At 36.4% G+C, this 18,251-nt stretch overlaps 2 protein-coding genes across 4 annotated transcripts in view; both read left to right on the top strand.

The window, feature by feature from the left end:
* The window catches only part of mybpc1 (myosin binding protein C1), a 32,573-nt gene extending 24,032 nt beyond the window's left edge, over nucleotides 1–8,541 (top strand). For 2 of the 3 annotated variants that reach the window (XM_059511215.1, XM_059511214.1), the window contains 8 exons: nucleotides 76–243; nucleotides 369–457; nucleotides 561–753; nucleotides 1,482–1,621; nucleotides 1,773–1,932; nucleotides 3,457–3,593; nucleotides 4,429–4,615; nucleotides 7,819–8,541. In XM_059511215.1, coding sequence (XP_059367198.1) covers nucleotides 76–243; nucleotides 369–457; nucleotides 561–753; nucleotides 1,482–1,621; nucleotides 1,773–1,932; nucleotides 3,457–3,593; nucleotides 4,429–4,615; nucleotides 7,819–7,937 — 1,193 coding nt within the window. In that variant the 3' untranslated portion in view covers nucleotides 7,938–8,541. Of the gene's footprint in view, nucleotides 1–75; nucleotides 244–368; nucleotides 458–560; nucleotides 754–1,481; nucleotides 1,622–1,772; nucleotides 1,933–3,333; nucleotides 3,594–4,428; nucleotides 4,616–7,818 lie in introns of all 3 variants that reach the window. The other variant, XM_059511213.1, reaches the window with a different exon arrangement.
* A 1,853-nt stretch (nucleotides 8,542–10,394) lies between these two features.
* chpt1 (choline phosphotransferase 1) lies at nucleotides 10,395–17,988 on the top strand. Its single transcript, XM_059511212.1, has 8 exons — nucleotides 10,395–10,820; nucleotides 14,533–14,680; nucleotides 14,974–15,115; nucleotides 15,218–15,302; nucleotides 16,765–16,896; nucleotides 17,056–17,214; nucleotides 17,331–17,456; nucleotides 17,550–17,988. The coding sequence occupies exons 1-8, from the start codon at nucleotides 10,581–10,583 to the stop codon at nucleotides 17,664–17,666; spliced, it is 1,149 nt and encodes a 382-aa protein (XP_059367195.1). The 5' UTR covers nucleotides 10,395–10,580; the 3' UTR covers nucleotides 17,667–17,988.
* The last annotated feature ends 263 nt before the right edge of the window (nucleotides 17,989–18,251 follow it).

The raw sequence follows: 18,251 nt of genomic DNA, 5'->3' as shown, positions 1-18,251 counted from the left end.
TATGCTTTGCATAAGTTGTTCTCCACTGGTAGGTTTTCATGTGTTTTTGTGCTTATACAATACTGTATTTGACAGCTGATGAATGGATACTTGCTAATAAAGAGCTGATTGAAAAAACGAGGTTCACTATAACCGGTCTGCCAGTGGAGGCCAAGATCTTGGTGCGTGTCAAGGCCATAAATGCTGCTGGGGCCAGTCCACCACGCACAACCCAACACTCCATACTGGTCAAAGAGGTTATCGGTGAGAGCCACATTTCACAGTGTATTTAAACTAATAGCATATATCATTTAGAGAATTACTAATTATTTATGATTATAAAGATGTTTTAAGCCGGTTATAGTAATGCTCTCTTGTTTGTTTGGCAGAGCCTCCTAAGATTCGCATACCTCGACACTTGAAGCAGACGTTCATTCGAAAGGTTGGCGAAGTCGTCAACCTCGTCGTGCCATTTGTGGTGAGTCAACGGATCATGATATTAAACCCTCGAAAGAAATCCTCCTTTCTGGGATACAAAAGAAAAACTTCAAAATGATTTTTATTTATACATTCTTTTTTAGGGTAAACCAAGGCCAAAAGTCAATTGGTTGAAGGAGGGTCAGCCGATTGACCAAACCATCAACATTCGCAACTCAGACTGTGACAGCATCATGTTCATCCGCAAAGCTGAGCGCAAGCATTCTGGAAAATACGATCTGAGTGTACAAGTGGAGAATCATATCGACACGGCCACGCTTGACATTCAGATAGTCGGTTAGTTCAATAAAATGCTATTAACATTGTTATATTATTTATATTTTGAATTAGCTTTATTTTATTTTTTTACGTTTAAAAAAACTTTCTTTTGTGCTTTTGTCATTTTTATAAAAAAAATGTATTTAATAATTTATTTTTATTTCCGATTTTGAAGTAATTTTAGTATTTCAAATTAAACTTTGTTCATTGTCAATGTGACATTTCTAATTGATTTAACAAACACCCGATATTTATGTGATATTTATTTAATATTGTTTCAGATTCATTTAAATTAAGCAACAATATTTCAGTTTCAGTTAACAATACCAATACTGCTAAATGCTAAATATATTGTACTAATGCTAACTATATTGCTAATAATGCTAAAATACAGAGTATTAACAAAGTGCTTTTAAGGCCAGTCATGTCACTCAGTGGCCATCTTTGAAACTGCTCCTGGGAATGCAAGTGAACTCCTATCTCTTTGAATGGGGAAACATCAAATTCTCCAAAACTCTTTACTAAGCTTACGATTAAATTTCATATTTGAACTTACCAAAGAAATCTGACAACAACTGTGTCATAAATGTTGTTTATTTTGCTCAAATAGCGTTATGATAGCCTATTTGCTCAAATAGCCTATATGATATTTCAAATATAATTCTGAGAAATACATGACGTAACGCTAGTCTACCATGTTCTCCATCGAAGCACCACTGAACATTTTCTTTTGCTGTCTGTCCCAGATCTTCCAGGCCCACCACAAGCTGTAAAGATTGAAGAGGTCTGGGGGAATAATGTAGCACTGGACTGGAACCCACCCAAGGACAACGGCAATGCACCCATTATAGGCTACACCATTCAGAAAGCTGATAAAAAGACAATGGTCTGAAAAAATTTCACTGTACTATATAATTTGCTGTTTTTTACAATAATACTTTTGTAATGTAATAGTGATTTAACTATACTTTATTGTTTGAAAAGAATATTTGTAATATTTTCAAAAAGACTGATTAGCATGTGTGGGTGTGTGACAGGAGTGGTACACATGTATAGAGCACTACCATCGTACCTGCATCACAATCTCAGATCTGGTGGTGGGTAATGAGTATTTCTTCAGGATCTACTCAGAGAACATGGTGGGCTTAAGTGAAAGTGCCACTGCCACGAAAGACAGTGCTCTGATCGTGAAAGAAGGTAAAGCTCTGCTCCGCTGTTCTCCTTTGGAAATTAACTGCTTGTTTAAATCCTTTTCAATACTGCAAGTGATTTTGGTTTGGTTTTTGTTTTTAATGGAACACCACTTATAAAATGTCCCGGTGTCCTGAGAATTAAGCTGTGAAAGCCCGGTAGACAAAATAGGCAAACTAGAATCTGTGCATTTTAGCCAATCAGAAACCTTGCTCTCTTCCAACCTCAACCAATCGGGTGAATTTGGTGTTCACAATGTCAAAACAAAATAAACATTAAGTATGCAAATTAAGCTGATTTCGATAAAACTGTCAACTAAAATAATGAATAGAAATGAAAACAATTTTTATTTTTCTAGTGGTTCTTTCGCTACTGGTATCACTTACAGCAGTATTCTTAAGCCTTAAGCCTAACAAATTTGCTTTTTAGTAGTAATTTAGGCCTGGCTGATGTGGAACTGCATTAAGGTTTATTTTTTGTATTTTTTTTTTATAATCTGAGAAATCACAGGGGAATTTATAGCTTTTGTACCTGAGTGCTCATGTCCTAATTAACACTAATTTACTAATAAACATCCAGCTTGGTGTGTCTTTAAATATTTGGTTGGGATTTTCTTTGAAATAAAAAGGGTTATTTAGTCCTGCTCCTTGAGATGAAGGCTTTGTCCTAATATGAATACTGTACCTATAATACACACTAAAAGCATGTATGTTGCTGATGATGAGAAAGTACATTGTTTGTGTATTTAAAAGGACAGGAACATCTTGATATCACAGGCCCTCCTGCTGTATACCACTTGTATGAAAGCAATAGCTAAATTCACAGCTTAAAAAATAAATAAAAAGTTCTCACATTGTTTTGTATAACTTGTACAAAGTGTGTTGAGGAATATTGGCTTTTTAACACAATACAATAAATACAATTTAATTGAAACAAAGCAGAAAAAGATATATAAATATTAGATAAAAATGTATTAAAATATTAAACAAATTTTCAAAATTTCAATAATAATATAATAGTTCAGAAATAATGCTTAAAAAACAGTGTTTTGGAAACACTAATTGTAGTCTCGTATTCTTGATTGCAATTGTGACATGTTCCTGCAGAGTTTAGCATAATGAACTAATCAAGGCTAATCAAGGTTTATGTTTTGACTCAAGGGAGCGTTAAAGGCTTTACTGGAATGTTAAAGGTATGATCTGCAATTTTTAGTAGCTTCACAAATTTGATGATTCTACCTGACATGTCTACATATACTCTCTATATATGCTGCAACCACAAAGATTTGTTTATTTGCCACAAATTACTGGAGTGACAATAACCAAGTGCAGACTATATCTTTAACAGACTGTGTGTCCCGCTTTGCCAATGCTTATGATAAATGTTGTCTCTTCCTCATCACATAAGGGAAATTCCCCCATGATACAGCTCTCGGCTTGTATCATGCAAAGTCCCACTCTCCCTTCCCCTCTCACTCTTCCTCCTCCTCCTCCTCCTCCTCCTCTCGCTCTTCCTCTCACTCTCAATCAGGCTTGCAACTGAAAATCCCAGAGTATAATGACCGCGACTTCACCGAGCCGCCCATTTTCACTCAGCCGCTTATCAACACCTTCGCCATCGCTGGGTACAATGCCACCCTGAACTGCAGCGTGCGCGCCAATCCGCGGGTAGGTGACTGACAGGACACTCCCCTAGAAAGCTACCTCAAATGTTCTTTTGCCTCATGATTTTTTCTGACACTTAAGTCCATGTTGCATGTTTATTCAATTACTCAAACATAGTTCAATTTAGATCACACCTGATCACTCACTATGTCATATGTTAAAGCACAAAAATGGCTAAATATAGCCTATTTGAATAATAATTCTGCCAAAAATGACACAAAATGTTAGTTTAGGACTTGTATTAAAGTGAAATATAACACATTGTAATATGTAATTTATTCCTGTGAAGACAAACCTGAATTACTTACATCATATATATATTTAGTGCTGTTCCCTGAAACAGATGTTAATATCAGATGTAAACAGGGTCAAAGAAACTCAATCCTTGCTAAGTGAAGTGCAGATAAAAGGGATTAAAAAGTGACATATATTGAAAAAAAAATGCATGGATCTCAATGAACTCATGAAAATCTATTGGCTGACACAAGGATCTGATGCATATCGTCCTCTTTCTTTCAAGTTCTGAGAAAGTCTTTGATTCCGCTGGGCTTCATCCATGTGCCCATGGCTTTACGCCTGTATTTAGCTCTTTGAGGCCTGACCTGCGAGTGTCCCAATGGGCTTAACTGCACCTGTTAGTTGTAATCTTTGAGCACAGACATGCTGGATCATATTGTCTTTTTGTCACTCAATACTCTACTGCAACCAGCACATGTGAGAAGAGTAGCAGTTTTCACTCCATGTGTTTGATGGATTGCTGTTGCTTTGGTTCCTCTTCACCAGTAATGTTATCTTTTGTTTACTGCTTTCTCATACTATGCTCCGTTACTGCTCACAGCCTAAGGTCATCTGGATGAAAAACAAGATTACCATCATAGACGACCCACGTTACCGCATGTTCAGCAACCAGGGTGTGTGTACGCTTGAGATCCGCAAGCCCTGCCCGTTTGACGGAGGTGTTTACACCTGCAAGGCTGTCAATGACCTCGGAGAGGCTCAGGTGGACTGCAAACTAGAGGTCAAAGGTTAGTCTTTGCATTAAAATGGTGTACCTACCTGCAGAGTTCAGATCCAACCCTGATCAAACACACCTTTTTGTAATTATCAAGTGTTTCTGAGGATAGGAATCAGCAGCTTAATTTGTGTTTGATCAGGGATGGAGATTCATTTTCTTGGAAGGTAGATCTCCAGCAATTTATACTAGATTTCTATTGAAGAGAAATAGCCTGTCAAGAGCTTCTTATCAACCTACACACTGTATTTACTGCCAACCAACCAATTAATATGCACAAGATCAGTTTTTTAAAACTGGTAATATGAATATTCTTCTGTGGATTTCCTGGGTAAGTCTAACTTGGACGCCATGTGGTAAATGATTCCTATATTCCTATTCCTCTATATCTTTTTGTTCATATTCTGAACTTCTTGTAGTGGTACTGTGCAGCTTTTTGTCATATTTTGTTTATACAACAAACAAAGCCTTTATTATGGCAAGACTTTTCTTTCCTGCAATAGAAACAAATATGCCAGCATGGCATTTATTTGAATATTTTATTAAAATATTCTAAAAATAAAAACTTAAGATAGATATGGTAGATACATTTAGATTTTATTTTTTCCTCTCCAGCCACAATTGTACAGTGTGTGCAGCCATGATCTTTCTGCAAGACCTCTCTCAACAAAATATGACCATTTCAGTATGTTGTTGCTCCAGCATAACTAGCTGAGAATTTGCGACAGCATGCAGCAAATCCAAAGCAATTTCATCTCACCACTGCCACTGGACCACACATCCCATAAAAACACAGTGACATTGTTTAACAGGTCTGTGAAAAATCCTGGACCTGATAAAAATCTCTGCTTAGACGCCAGTGTTTGCATATTGTATCATGTGCTGACATGTTTTCATACTCTGTCATACATTGCCATATTGCTGTGTTTCCATCTCGGGAGACTGTGGTATGTCCTTTAACTCCTTCATGTTAAATCTGTAATGACTAAGTCAGCGATGAACCCTGAGGAACATATAACTCCCTCATGTAAACTTTGGGTTTAATCCGTATTTTCTTTTTTCCCCCAGTCATCACTCAGGAATAGTTACTGTGTTGTTCTCATTCAAGGTAAGCTTTCATATGGTTTCGGGCATATGAAGCTTATTTTTCATTCATTCTGCATCCCTTGGTTGCCAATAATCCTACTTTTGCTCTTTGCTGGTGTGTAATGCCCTAAAATTCAAGAATTATATTTCTGACTGGAGAATGTTTTACAGGATGCTACAAGAACTCCAAGAACCAGTTTAAATTTAAACTGCTTTATCCATACAGAATTGATACTGTGCATGCTTTTGATTGCTTTTTTGAAGTCAACCAGTATTGGGGAATGTTACAATATTGTGCTACTCTTTATAAAAACTAATTATGAATTACGTGCTAAATTACTATTTGTTACTTTTTCTCAGCAGCATCTAACTGAGACTCTTTCTTCTCCAGAATGGAAGCACTATGCTTGGTTTGCAGCCATTTTTACCCTGGAAATGCTACTTTATGATGTGCTACTTTAAGTGTTTGTCCCCCTCAAACATAATTTGCATGCATTGACAAATAGACTATAGCACAAAATGACTTTTTATTTTAATTTAGCAGCATTATTATGAAGTTTTAAAACTCTAAATCTTCTTGTAGGTGAAAATAAATGCTCTTGAAGCATGACTGACCAATATCCAACGTGCACACACACATTACAGCAAACAAAAATACTTGTGCACCTAATATCCCTATTCCTTCGAATATGAGTATGTCTCTTTTCTTTGAGACCAAGCAGTCAGATTCAAAACAAAGTCAAGACTAGCATCCCTGCTCAAGAAACACTTAGTTATTTATTTCTGCAAATGCTTCCACTGTGAACATAAGCTTCGTATATTTATAACCGTGGTCATATTGCATAATGCAGCCTAATTTAGAGCACATTCAACAAACTGTCCATGCAGCTCAACATGCTACAGCAAGCAATGATAAGATACGCATTGATGAAATGAGTTATGAGCGCCTCAATAGCTGCAAAAGCTTGCAGAGATGATTGAACTCATGGCCTCAACATTTGTGCTGCACCTGCCGAACACTGACAAATTCCTGTCCTGATTTCAATGTTGTCCTTCTCCTCTTTTCCACACTTTTTGTCCGTCTCTACCCCTTCTCTCTGTATATAGTGGCTTAAAAGGTTTTTGGACACTTAAGTCACACTTAAAACCTTGAATGTCTTTATATTAGAAAATAACAAACCAAACCTTGTAAAAATATTGTTCACTTAATTTGTATTGACTGTGTGTGCTGTGTACTTGTACTGTACTTTAAATCTTAAAAGAATATATATAAAAAAATAGTCGAGATAATATAACAATGAAATAAAAGCCCACTTAAGTGTACTTAAAGAGAGCATTTCTTAACTCAAGTACCTTTTAAACAGTGGAATTTGTAATTAGAAATGTTACTATAAAGTAGATTTTAATCATTATGTTTTAATAATCATATGTTAAAGAAGTAGTTATTTTCAAGTGTTGATAACACTAAAACTTAAACTAGTTTTCATTTTTACTGGTGTGTGCTATTCAATATGACATTAATTAAAGTTAATATATTTTAAATGTACTAAACTGCAGTTTCACAAATGTGTAATTACAGATATATTTAAATTCAATAGAGTTTCAATAGAAATGACATTAAATAATATTTTGTCAGTACATTCAGTGATATACTTTTACTATATTTCAAAGACAACAGATGTAATTATGAAGTTATATATAAAGATGAAATTATAGAGCACAACTAAGTTCAACTAATTGCATTTAATATACATATTTACTTTTATAAATTTTAATTTAATGCAAGTAATGTAATTAAATGTCAGAATACCAGGAAACATTGCATTCAGTTTACACTGAAATATATTCTTTGAAAGTATATTATATAATTTCTTTTTTTTAATTGTATTTATTAATTAATTTTTAGTATGGTAAAAATTATATTCTTTTTCAAAAGGGCAGTGATCTTCAAACAAATGTTCACTAAGTATCACTAGGTGATATTTTGCTATATAGAGCCAAGACATTTAGACATGTTGTGGCTTACATGACCAAATACTTTTAAGGCTGCTATATCTTCTGAAGAACAAATACATATTTCATTGTTTTCAGTGTCACCACTTTGACAGTAAATTTTTTTCCCTTTTTCAGGAGGTTTTACATTCTTTGAGCTGATGAAGCGAGGCGTTCCCTTACACCTCATTGATAAGTACATGAACGAGTCTAAGACCTCTGAGAAGTCTGAGTCAGAGAAGAAGGGATCCATCTGAGAGCTGACTCACCCAATGATTACCCAGAAATCCCTGTCACTACTACAAATAATGGCACATGTGTCTAAACTTTGGCATGGTATGCTGTGTTCAGACATGGATCTATAGTTCTAGAAAACTCTGCGTCTGTCACTGTGCGATCAAGCTGTGTTTTAAGAAAATGCCACTGGAAATCAAATGCATGTCTTCAGTAAACTGGATGGTTGCTTCAAAATATATCACAAATAGACATTTTATTGTGGAAAATCTAGAGCAGTCAGTTACAGATATGGTTATGTGGTTCATTTATGTTTTTCTGGGTTTGGGAGACAAGGGTTGTCCGAAATGAGCACAAGTCTGGGTTTTGCTGTTTCTGTCTTTCTTTTCTTTTCTTGTTTGATTTCCCCCTGAGTTCCCCCAATCCCTTTCCTTCATTCTTTACTGAAAGTACTGAAATCCACTTAAATATGCAATATCAATATCAAGCACTCGTATCAATACTGTGCAACTATCAGATCAGTCATGAGATGAGATCTGAACGTTACAGAAAATGTTGCATTTGTCTAAGGATACTTGATGGTACATGCCAGTGTTCATTTCAGCATGACAGTTGAATAAATGTCTCTGTATGAAAAACAATGGATTCTTTTTTGTTTTAAAGGCCTATATTATATTATATTATTTTGATGCAGAAGGCAAGTTGGTGCAGCATTGTTCTTTGGGCACAAAAGATGTTTGCATACTGCATCTCCATTTCCGTCTAAATTTATTTTAAAAATCTTTTCTAAATACATTTTAAAGGGGTCAAATGATTCTTTTTTAAAGGTCATTATTTTGTGTATTTGGTGTAACAGAATATGTTGCCATGCTTTAATGTTCAAAAAACAAAATTTTTCAAATACTGTACATTATTGTAGGTCCTCTATGCCTCTCTCAAACACATTGTTTTCAACAAAGTCCCTCCTTCTGACAAGCACAGTCTGCTCTGATTGGCCAACTGACCCAGTGCATTGTGATTAACTGATCACCACAAGCACTCGTCGGAAATGTAATGCCCATTTCCACAATCGCAAGCTTCATCTTTCAGAGTAAATGTAAAGTTAATAATGTCCTTAGTTTTACCATCAGTTCAAGCCTGAACGGAGAACAGAGATGTGTAACAGACACAGTGATGAAGAATGTATGTGTTTGCAGTACACAAGCCACAGATGGTTAAGACAGCTGACTCCACTGTGTGACCCTGTCTCTCTCTCACACACACACACGCGCGTACACACACACACGCGACATGCAAAACTCTGCATTTGAACATTCAATAGCAAATACTTAAACTAATAACAAAACATACTTCCAGTAGCTGATTTAGAAGCACCAGATTGTCTCAAGTAATCTTAAAGATTCCTAAATGCATCTTCTTTCAGAAGTGCTTTGCTTTCTCCTAGATACACACATCATCTCCCTGACATGACTGCTTCAACACTAAATGCGGTTACTGAAACCACGCCTTCTTTTTTTTGTGTGAACATTTGAGCGGCATTACGCAAATATTTCCACATAGTGACGTAGACGTGGGGATGTGTTTGAATGAGCCATTTTAGGGGGTCGTGGCAGAGTCTTGACTTTGATAAAGAATATCTTTTTGGATTTGAGACTTTAGTCTTTGCAACTTTACAGATCTTCTTCATGCACCAAGAGCTTGTAAAACAACATAATAAACACGTATAATACAATGATGTATAAGGACAGTATGGTTTGCCAATGTTCTATCCTATAATGATCTGATATTAATGGAAAGCACTCAAGCAGCGTACTGGTTAGCCCCAGGAATCTGTGTTATTAATGTTCTATTTAGTATTTATTAATATTTATAATTTGCTCTTATTTGTATATTTTAAATTTTGGTTTAAGTTATAGTCATTTTATGTGTTTTTTGTCATTAGTATTAGGGTTTTTCATTTAAAGTTAAATAGAAACATTTTCAAATTAGTTCGTTTCATTTGAATAATTCAACTTATTTCAGTAAGTTGCTAAAAGCTAAATTTCTCGTTTATGTCTCTAAGCTTTTCATTTAATATTTATTTAATATTTTACTTTAGCTTTATTTCAACTACCGAGAAACTGTTTTTTTTTTGTTTTTTTTTTATATATATATAGCTTTATATAGCTTTATTCAGTTATGGAAATCAGAAGGTCACCATCCCTGTGGCCAGTTGCATGAAAAGTAACTGTTAAGACTGTGTCTTAAGAACAAACTTCACCAACTAGCAATTGACAAGGGGTAATCATTCTTACTGTTCATATTCAGATTAGACCAATATATCTTTATGTAACTGAATTAAAAAAGTTAAGACCGGTCTTGAAGAAAAAAAAAGAAGACATTTTAAGACTAGTCCAAGTAGTCTAACCGGCCCCAGGAAGACCCTGGTGGTAAGACGCGGTACAGCACTCCTTCAAATTTCCCGGTTTCGTCCTCTTCCGGACCGCAGTTTCCTGCGCCTCTCCGTTTATCTGCTCTCAACTATTGGGAACGGAGGAGACCGTCGGTTCCGCTTATCAAAAATGACTCTCCACACGTAACCGCCGCATGCGAATGCCTTCTTCTAAGTGTACACCTCGGAATTTGGACCAAAACATCGCATTGCCCCTGCCAAAAGAGCGATCATAATGCCTCAGTGCGGTTGTCCGGAGCCGCTATCAGCTGTCCAGCTCAAGCGACTGGAGGAACACAAGTACAGCGCGGCTGGTCGCTCTCTCTTCGAGCCGCCCTGCCAGGTATACTGGAACTGGCTGGTCCAGCAGATCCCGACGTGGGTCGCGCCGAACACGCTGACCATCACTGGACTCGTTATTAACATATTAACGACGGTCATTCTCGTGTATTACAGTCCCACCGCCACGGAGGAGGTGAGTTCAGACGCGAGTGGAACTTTGAGTGACGGCGTGACGTGTTTCGTTCTATTTAAATGCCCTGCCACGTCAGTTTTAAAAATAAACAATCACATTTCGAACCTCATTGCTTTCCGTGGTGCTGAACAGAGGATGTAAATACATTCAAGTAACGTTTCGCGGCTTCATATTTGGTGAGAGTTTTTTTTGCAACGCATTGGTTTATTGATTCACGTTACGACGACAAAGATGTATTATGATTTACTGTACGCAGCCGCTTTAACAGAATTATTGACTGTGCAGACCATGCAGATACGTATTTGTTATTTTAGCTGTTGACCTTCTCTATTTGATTCTGGGCAGTACTGTGACCCCATGTCACTGTGTGTGTGTGTGTGTGTGTGTGCGTGTGCACATACCCTGTGTCATATTTCCAGAATCACAGACTATAGTCCACTGACAAAGTCCAGATTCTTCTGTTTATTGCTATGCAGTTCTGGAGATTGTTGCTGAATGCACAATTTTAACCCACCTGTTGCCAGGCTGAAACACAGACAAAGGAGGCTTGGAGTGAACTTTGACCCAGAGACGCTTGAATTGGTCAAGCAGCCATAGTAATAATACATTTATTACAAAATGATATTATAATATTATTATAATTAAGCAATATTTGCATGAAGAGTGCTGCTGTATTGAATGACAGCACAAGGCCAGGTAATCACAACTGTGCTGATATTCACTACTAGAGTATGGCTATGGGTGCTTTTATCACCTTTAAGTGATAAGTTATCACACAGTTATAATTTATATATATATATAGAGAGAGAGAAAGAGAGAGAGAGAGAGAGAGAGAGAGAGAGAGAGAGAGAGAGAGAGAGAGAGAGAGAGAGACAGAGAAAATGGCCTTTAAAGTTGTCCAAATTAAGTTCTTAGCAATGCATATTACTAATCAGAAATTAGGTTTTGATATATTTATGGTATGAAATTTACAAAATATCTTCATGGAACATGACCTTTACTTAAAGGTGCGCCAAGCGATTTTTGCCAAACAATGTTGATGTTTGAAAGCACCAAAACAAACATGCCCATATCCCGCAGGTCTTCGTCCCCTATTTTTTTATCTCCACCCCACATGTACGTACACAACCCTGCCAATGACTTTTGCAGAAACAAGCAAAGATGACACACAAGCATATTCAAACAAAAGCCAACACAGATAAGATCTGTGAAACAATGCATACGTCATATATAAACATAACATATTTTTCTTCAACATATACATGCATGTGTGTGTATTTATGTAAGTAATAATTGACGATGGGCCGTTGAATTATTAGAAAAATATTGCACACTGGAGGTGTAACTCCGTGTGTGCATTATTTTTCTAAGTCAATTACTCCACTTATACTACAGTTATCACACCTCAAGACATCGATCAGATGACATATTTAAAGGGATTCATCTGGTTTTTGCACAATTGCACTTGCTATTGTGAGTAGGATTATTTATTCCACATCTCATTCAATGCCTCTTTTGCTAGTTCCAAAACATAATTTTAAAGCTGGTAATGGAGGCTTGAGCCGTTGAAAACATTCTAATGCAGTTATTAATGAAGTTATTAGAAAGAGAGAGACAGAGACACACAGAGAAAGAGAGAGAGCTTATGTGAATTACCTCTAAACAGTGCTGTCTCCTCGCTAGTGAGAAATGTCACATGTAGCCTTAAAGTTGCTACACTAGCTATATAGGCTAACTGATAAAATCGTCAGGGCAGTGCTGACAACACCTTTTTGTGCAAACTGTGTGACCGTTATATTAACTATGTGAAGATCTTTACTGTGTAATTGTTATATTAATGATGCGAAGTGATATGGAACTGTAATGCGGTCAAGAGAGCTGCCTGGAACCATGTTCGCCGTGCGTTTCCCTGAAAATAATTGCACACCTCTGAATGTTCGTCAGCCAATCAGATTCAAGCATTCAACAGCCCCGCAGTATAAATGTACATAATAAATATAGACAGTACACACACATATATTATGTAAACAAAAACTTTTATTTTGGATTAATCGTGATTAATCGTTTGACAGCACTGCTGATATTTACGCGGGTCCTACCTCTTGTCTGATCATAACCCTTTTTTAAATGTTTTGTTTACCCCAGATATTTTCCTCTTTTTTTATCTGCCAGTTCTCTCTAACTATAGTCGATCTGCTAATATCTGTCCTGTACACTCAAATTGAGTGCTCTCTTCTCTTTATACAAGACACGCCCCCTTACTGCTGAATGGCTGCAAGTGTGTTTTGGGGCATGGTCCGAGACTGCAGTCAAAACTTTTTCAAAAATTGCTTAGTGCACCTTTAATATCCTAACGGTTTTTGGCATAAACAAAAAGACAATAACTTTGACCTATACAATGTATTGTTGGCTATTGCTACAAATATACCCTGCTACTTACAGGTATGACTGCTTTTGTGCTCCAGGGTCACATTTTTTAATATAACTCCAATTGTATTCGTCTGAAATATAAAGTCATATACACCTATGAGGGCTTTAGGGTGAGTAAATCATATGGTAATTTTCATTTTTAGGTGATCTATCCCCATAAAATAAATAATTTTAATAGATGCATCGTTATTTTATCTGACACCCAATTATAGCACATCATCTTCAGTAACTAACAGTATAATGCAAATGATAGCTTGGCATCTAGCATCAATATGTAAATAATATAAATTCACATCAATCGTGAAATGTAACTGCATAGGCCTGATATTAAATGGTGTGTTCTCTTCTCCTAACAAAAAACCTGCTACATTTAGGAATCACATTCACAGTAGAAGAATTAACAGGGACATTATTTGATACATTAAAGGCCTTTTGTAGTTTTTGGAATGAAAAAAACTGATGCGATAGCTCAAACACACAGTGGGGTTATTCTGTTTTGTGACTGTGCAGTGAAACCAGATGGCCTGCATGTAGTTTCTCTGGGAAATCGACCTACTAGGCAACATGGACCTTTGCCCATATCAAACTATTACACACACACTCAAGCTGCCCTTATATAACAATTTATACCTTGCCTTCACATTTTAGTTTATCCACAATTACGAGTCATTTTAAAATGTCCTATTGGTTATTCACGGTCATATTTTAACACTTATTACATCTGTTACTCTATTACACTTCTGTTAATATACCAACTATTATATTTCCAGTTTCATTACAAAGTCTTAAAGGTATGAAATTAATAAGTGAAAATTAGTCCTAAAAACTGAGCACTAAAATGCAACGATCTAGAGCAGGCAATTACACCAGACTCCTCAAAGGAATTAAATCATTTCACATTTGTAGCTACTGTGCATTTTCCTTCCTTTCACATCATTTGATTATCTTACTCTGCTTAGTTACCTTTGAATAATATGTGTAGCTGAAGTGCTTCTTTCCAAAATTGCCTCTCTAAAGCAAACACAATTCTATAATATAAGTGATAACCATATCTATTACAGGAAAGGAGATAAAACTTCTCATTTGTGTCCATATTTGTGAACCTTGATAAGCCATCCATATCTACAGTTAGAGGTCAAAGTTTAGTTTAAAGTTTAGTTTTCTCTCTTGGCACACAAACCTTGAGAGGTTGAATGCAAGAAGAACCAGGTCTTATTGAGTTAGTCTTGATCAATGTCAGTGTACTGGCCTTTATGTTTTCTTTCAAATCTACTCTTTCCAGGCTCCAGGTTGGGCCTTCTTTCTCAGCGCCTTAGGTCTCTTCATCTACCAATCACTGGACGCCATTGATGGGAAGCAGGCCAGACGGACCAATAGCAGCTCAGCTCTTGGTGAGCTCTTTGACCATGGCTGTGACGCTGTTTCTACAGGTATAACCAGCTAGACAACCTTTCTCCATTTGGTTGTGAATAATATTTAATAGTGTTTCCGCATCACAATAGACATCTTTTGTTTTGGCCTAGTAAACAACCACCTAGCAACACCCCACCATTCAAAATCTGTTAAGAAATCTAGTTTTTATATATTTACAAGTCATATTTAAGTTTTTATATTGGACACTGGCTAATATTTTTTATTAATTAGCAGTTAAGCCATTTGTTGTTCATTAACATCTGTACATATAGAATGTATTAAAAACATTCTAACTGGATTGCTCTCTTAGTGTTTGTTGCTGTGGGAACATGTATATCCTGTGGGATCGGTGCTTACCCTTACTGGATGTTTTTTTGTGGCTTCGTGGCCATGTTCATGTTCTTCTGCGCGCAGTGGCAGACATACGTTTCCGGGACACTACGCTTCGGATTGTGAGTGCATTTAATGTATGGCTTACTCGATTGAATTTACTGAACCTGTGTCTGTGATTTTTAAAAAAAAATATATATTGTATTTTCAAATGTTTTCTGCAGGGTTGACGTGACAGAAGTCCAGATTGCTATTATAATCATGTATTTGATGACAGCATTTGGAGGAGTGAGTCTTTGGGAGACTAGGGTATGTCATTCACCTTCTTTAGCATCGCACTAAGCATCTGAAGTATCTTTCTCATTCACAATGTTGATAAATTCACTCCCATTATAATCATTGAAGCGGTCTACACTGGAAGAGTCCATTGTGGACAGTCACAAAGTGCTTTCAAATGTTGGACACAGTGTCTGTTTTTGACTTGATGCAAAGATATGATTTTAATTTCAAGTATCATATTGTTTCACAAATCTTATCTGTGTTGGCTTTTGTTTGAATATGCTTGTGTGTCATCTTCGCTTGTTTCTGCGAAAGTCATTGGCAGGTTTGTGTAGGCTGGAGATAGCAGTGTGAACTGACTGCTATTTTATTTGATATATATGTTTAAATAACTTATGACTGTTATATCAAAGTCAGCTTGTGCTACCCTACTAATTAAAAATCAATCAATTAATTATTTTGCTTTAAACCATGTGCACACTATGGCTGTCAATACAATCATCAGTACATATTGTAATTCTCATGATTTCACATCTTTTTATTAAACAAATACAACCAGGATATTATTGACTTGCATAATAATTATGCATGCAGTATATATATTAATAGAATAAGAATAATAAAATAATATAAATATAAGATATACTAAACATAAATATCACATCTTATATTAGTAGTTTGTTTATTCATAATGATAATGATACATTTCAGCGAAGAAATCACATATTATAATTTTTTATATATGTTTATTCATAATACTAACATAATAATAATACACTATTTTGCATCTTTTTATTAATAGTTATTCAAAATAAAAACATAATATAAAATATAGTAATAATAACTAATATTAATACATTTATGCAAATATATATTTTATTAGTAGTTTTTGTTTATTTGTTCATTCATAATGACAATGAAAATAATACATTTATACTTTTAATATTTTTGTTTATTTACACAATTATTCACAACTAACATAATAATAAATTTGAGTAAATATATCTTTTTATTAATAATTTTGGGTTGTTAAAAACACTCTTATATTAAATATAATATAATAACCTCAGTTGCGGTGTGACATGCAATCAGGCGCTTCTAGTGTATACACAGTGTCAGAAAATTATTTTAAAGGGTTCTACAATCTTCAAATCTTCCAAAACTGTGAATCATGTCAGAGCCCCATTTCTGAATGTGTTCTTGAAGTAGACCTTCCTTCTTTTGCTCTCCGTCTCAGCTCTGAGGACAAACAGACTATGAAAAGGTAAATATAGGTAAAAACTGCTAATATGGCTACCAGTCACCCATAGACGTGCCAAAAAAGAAAAAGGCAGATGTCAACACGCACATGAATCTTCTCTAACCTCTCCCCATTTTATAAAGCACGCTCAGAGCTTCAGCCCTGTCCCTTCCCAGCACCCCTGTTCGTATGAGACAAAAAAACAGCTACTCTCATATTAAAAAATCACTGATTTCTCATTCTTTCACCCAGGTTCCTGTTCTTGGTGTGAATTTGCAAACCTTTCCAATTCTCGGCATTATCGGTGGCTTTCTGTATTCAACCTATAACTACTTCTACGTCATCCTGAACGGTGGTGTGGGCAAGAACGGCTCAACCGTTGCAGTAAGTGCTTTCCAGCAATGCAGTTGTTTTTGTTCCTCAAAAGCATTGATTCCTATTGCGGTCACGTTTTTGGCTTGTGATAGCTCAGCTACCAGATAATGTAAGGCAAAGTTAAAAAAGTGACCTCTTTAGGGTGATAGAGTAACACGTCTTCCTCAGGACACCAGTGTATTGTCTCCTGGTCTACACATTGGCCTTATCCTCTCTCTGGCCTTCATCATCTTTAAAAAGTCCTCCAGTCAGGTTTTCGAGCACCATCCTTGCCTTTACATCCTTACATTTGGCATGGTGATCGCCAAGATCTCGAATAAGCTGGTGGTGAGTGCTGCTGATGCCTATATATGTCAAAATTGTTATTTGTCCCTTGCAATCATGACCTTCACCATTTACATAAACAGTTAGCCAAAATGCATCAGGTATGCTTTCTTCCACAGGTGGCCCACATGACCAAGAGTGAGCTTCATCTTCCTGACACAGCCTTCATTGGTCCTGGACTGCTCTTTTTGAATCAGTATTTCAACAGCTACATTGATGAACACAATGTGCTTTGGATCGCCATGGTGAGCCAAGCCACTGCGTTTTCAGATGCACCATATAGCAAAATGTTTTCTGAGTCAAAACTAAACATGTGTCTTCTCCAACCCCTTGTTTAGGTGCTGTCCCTGGTGGATCTGATGCGTTACTGCACAGGCCTGTGCCTGCAAATCGCCTCCCACCTGCGAATCCGGGTTTTCAGTATCACCCCACAGGGCCACACACATAGAGACTGACAGTTTGCCCCGCGGGAGGAGGAAGCAGGATCGAAGGATGAAGACATTGTCCCACTTCTCAAACTAGAGCAGGAGAGCCCCACCAACCAAAACCGCAATGGCCTTGACAGTGTGACCATCACAGACTAACAGAACTGAACGTTTTGCCAGGTTTGACCAGACCATCTCGTATCGTTTTCTAACCACACTGCTGTACACTAGAATACATCACTGGATAAAAGGAAAGAGTTTAGATAATGTACAAAATGTGGCCTTGGGAGTCAGAGGGTGGCCCTTGCCCTGAAATGGTTCATTCTGTGCAGGAACACTTTAGAAATAGTTTTTTTTTTTTCTTTTTTTTTCAAAGGATAAAAGGAGGAAAATCGGTGGGAAATCAAACGCTAAATTTGAATCAGCCAAAAACTTTGCGTAGAATCATTTCCTTAATTTGGTCAAAGATAGAGAATCAAAAAATAACGGAGGGAACATGTTTGTTTCACAACAGTATTTATCACAGTAGATAAGTACTTTGTTTTTTTGGCGGGGTTGATCGTGTTTGTCAATTTTTAACAAAAAAAGGGAAGCTACAACTGCAGTTTGGGCGTC

Source organism: Carassius carassius, chromosome 26 (assembly GCF_963082965.1).
Source record: "Carassius carassius chromosome 26, fCarCar2.1, whole genome shotgun sequence".
Taxonomy (NCBI): Eukaryota; Metazoa; Chordata; class Actinopteri; order Cypriniformes; family Cyprinidae; genus Carassius; species Carassius carassius.
The sequence above is the reverse complement of the archived record's forward strand: the minus strand, read 5'-3'. Positions and strand labels throughout refer to the sequence as shown.

Excerpts from the sequence above, each read along its gene's own strand:
- chpt1 (XM_059511212.1), top strand. The coding sequence starts at position 10,581 with ATGCCTCAGTGCGGTTGTCCGGAGCCGCTATCAGCTGTCCAGCTCAAG. Across the intron at positions 14,681-14,973 it reads CTGTGACGCTGTTTCTACAG|TGTTTGTTGCTGTGGGAACA; the intron begins GTATAACCAGCT and ends TTGCTCTCTTAG. Across the intron at positions 15,116-15,217 it reads GGGACACTACGCTTCGGATT|GGTTGACGTGACAGAAGTCC; the intron begins GTGAGTGCATTT and ends TGTTTTCTGCAG.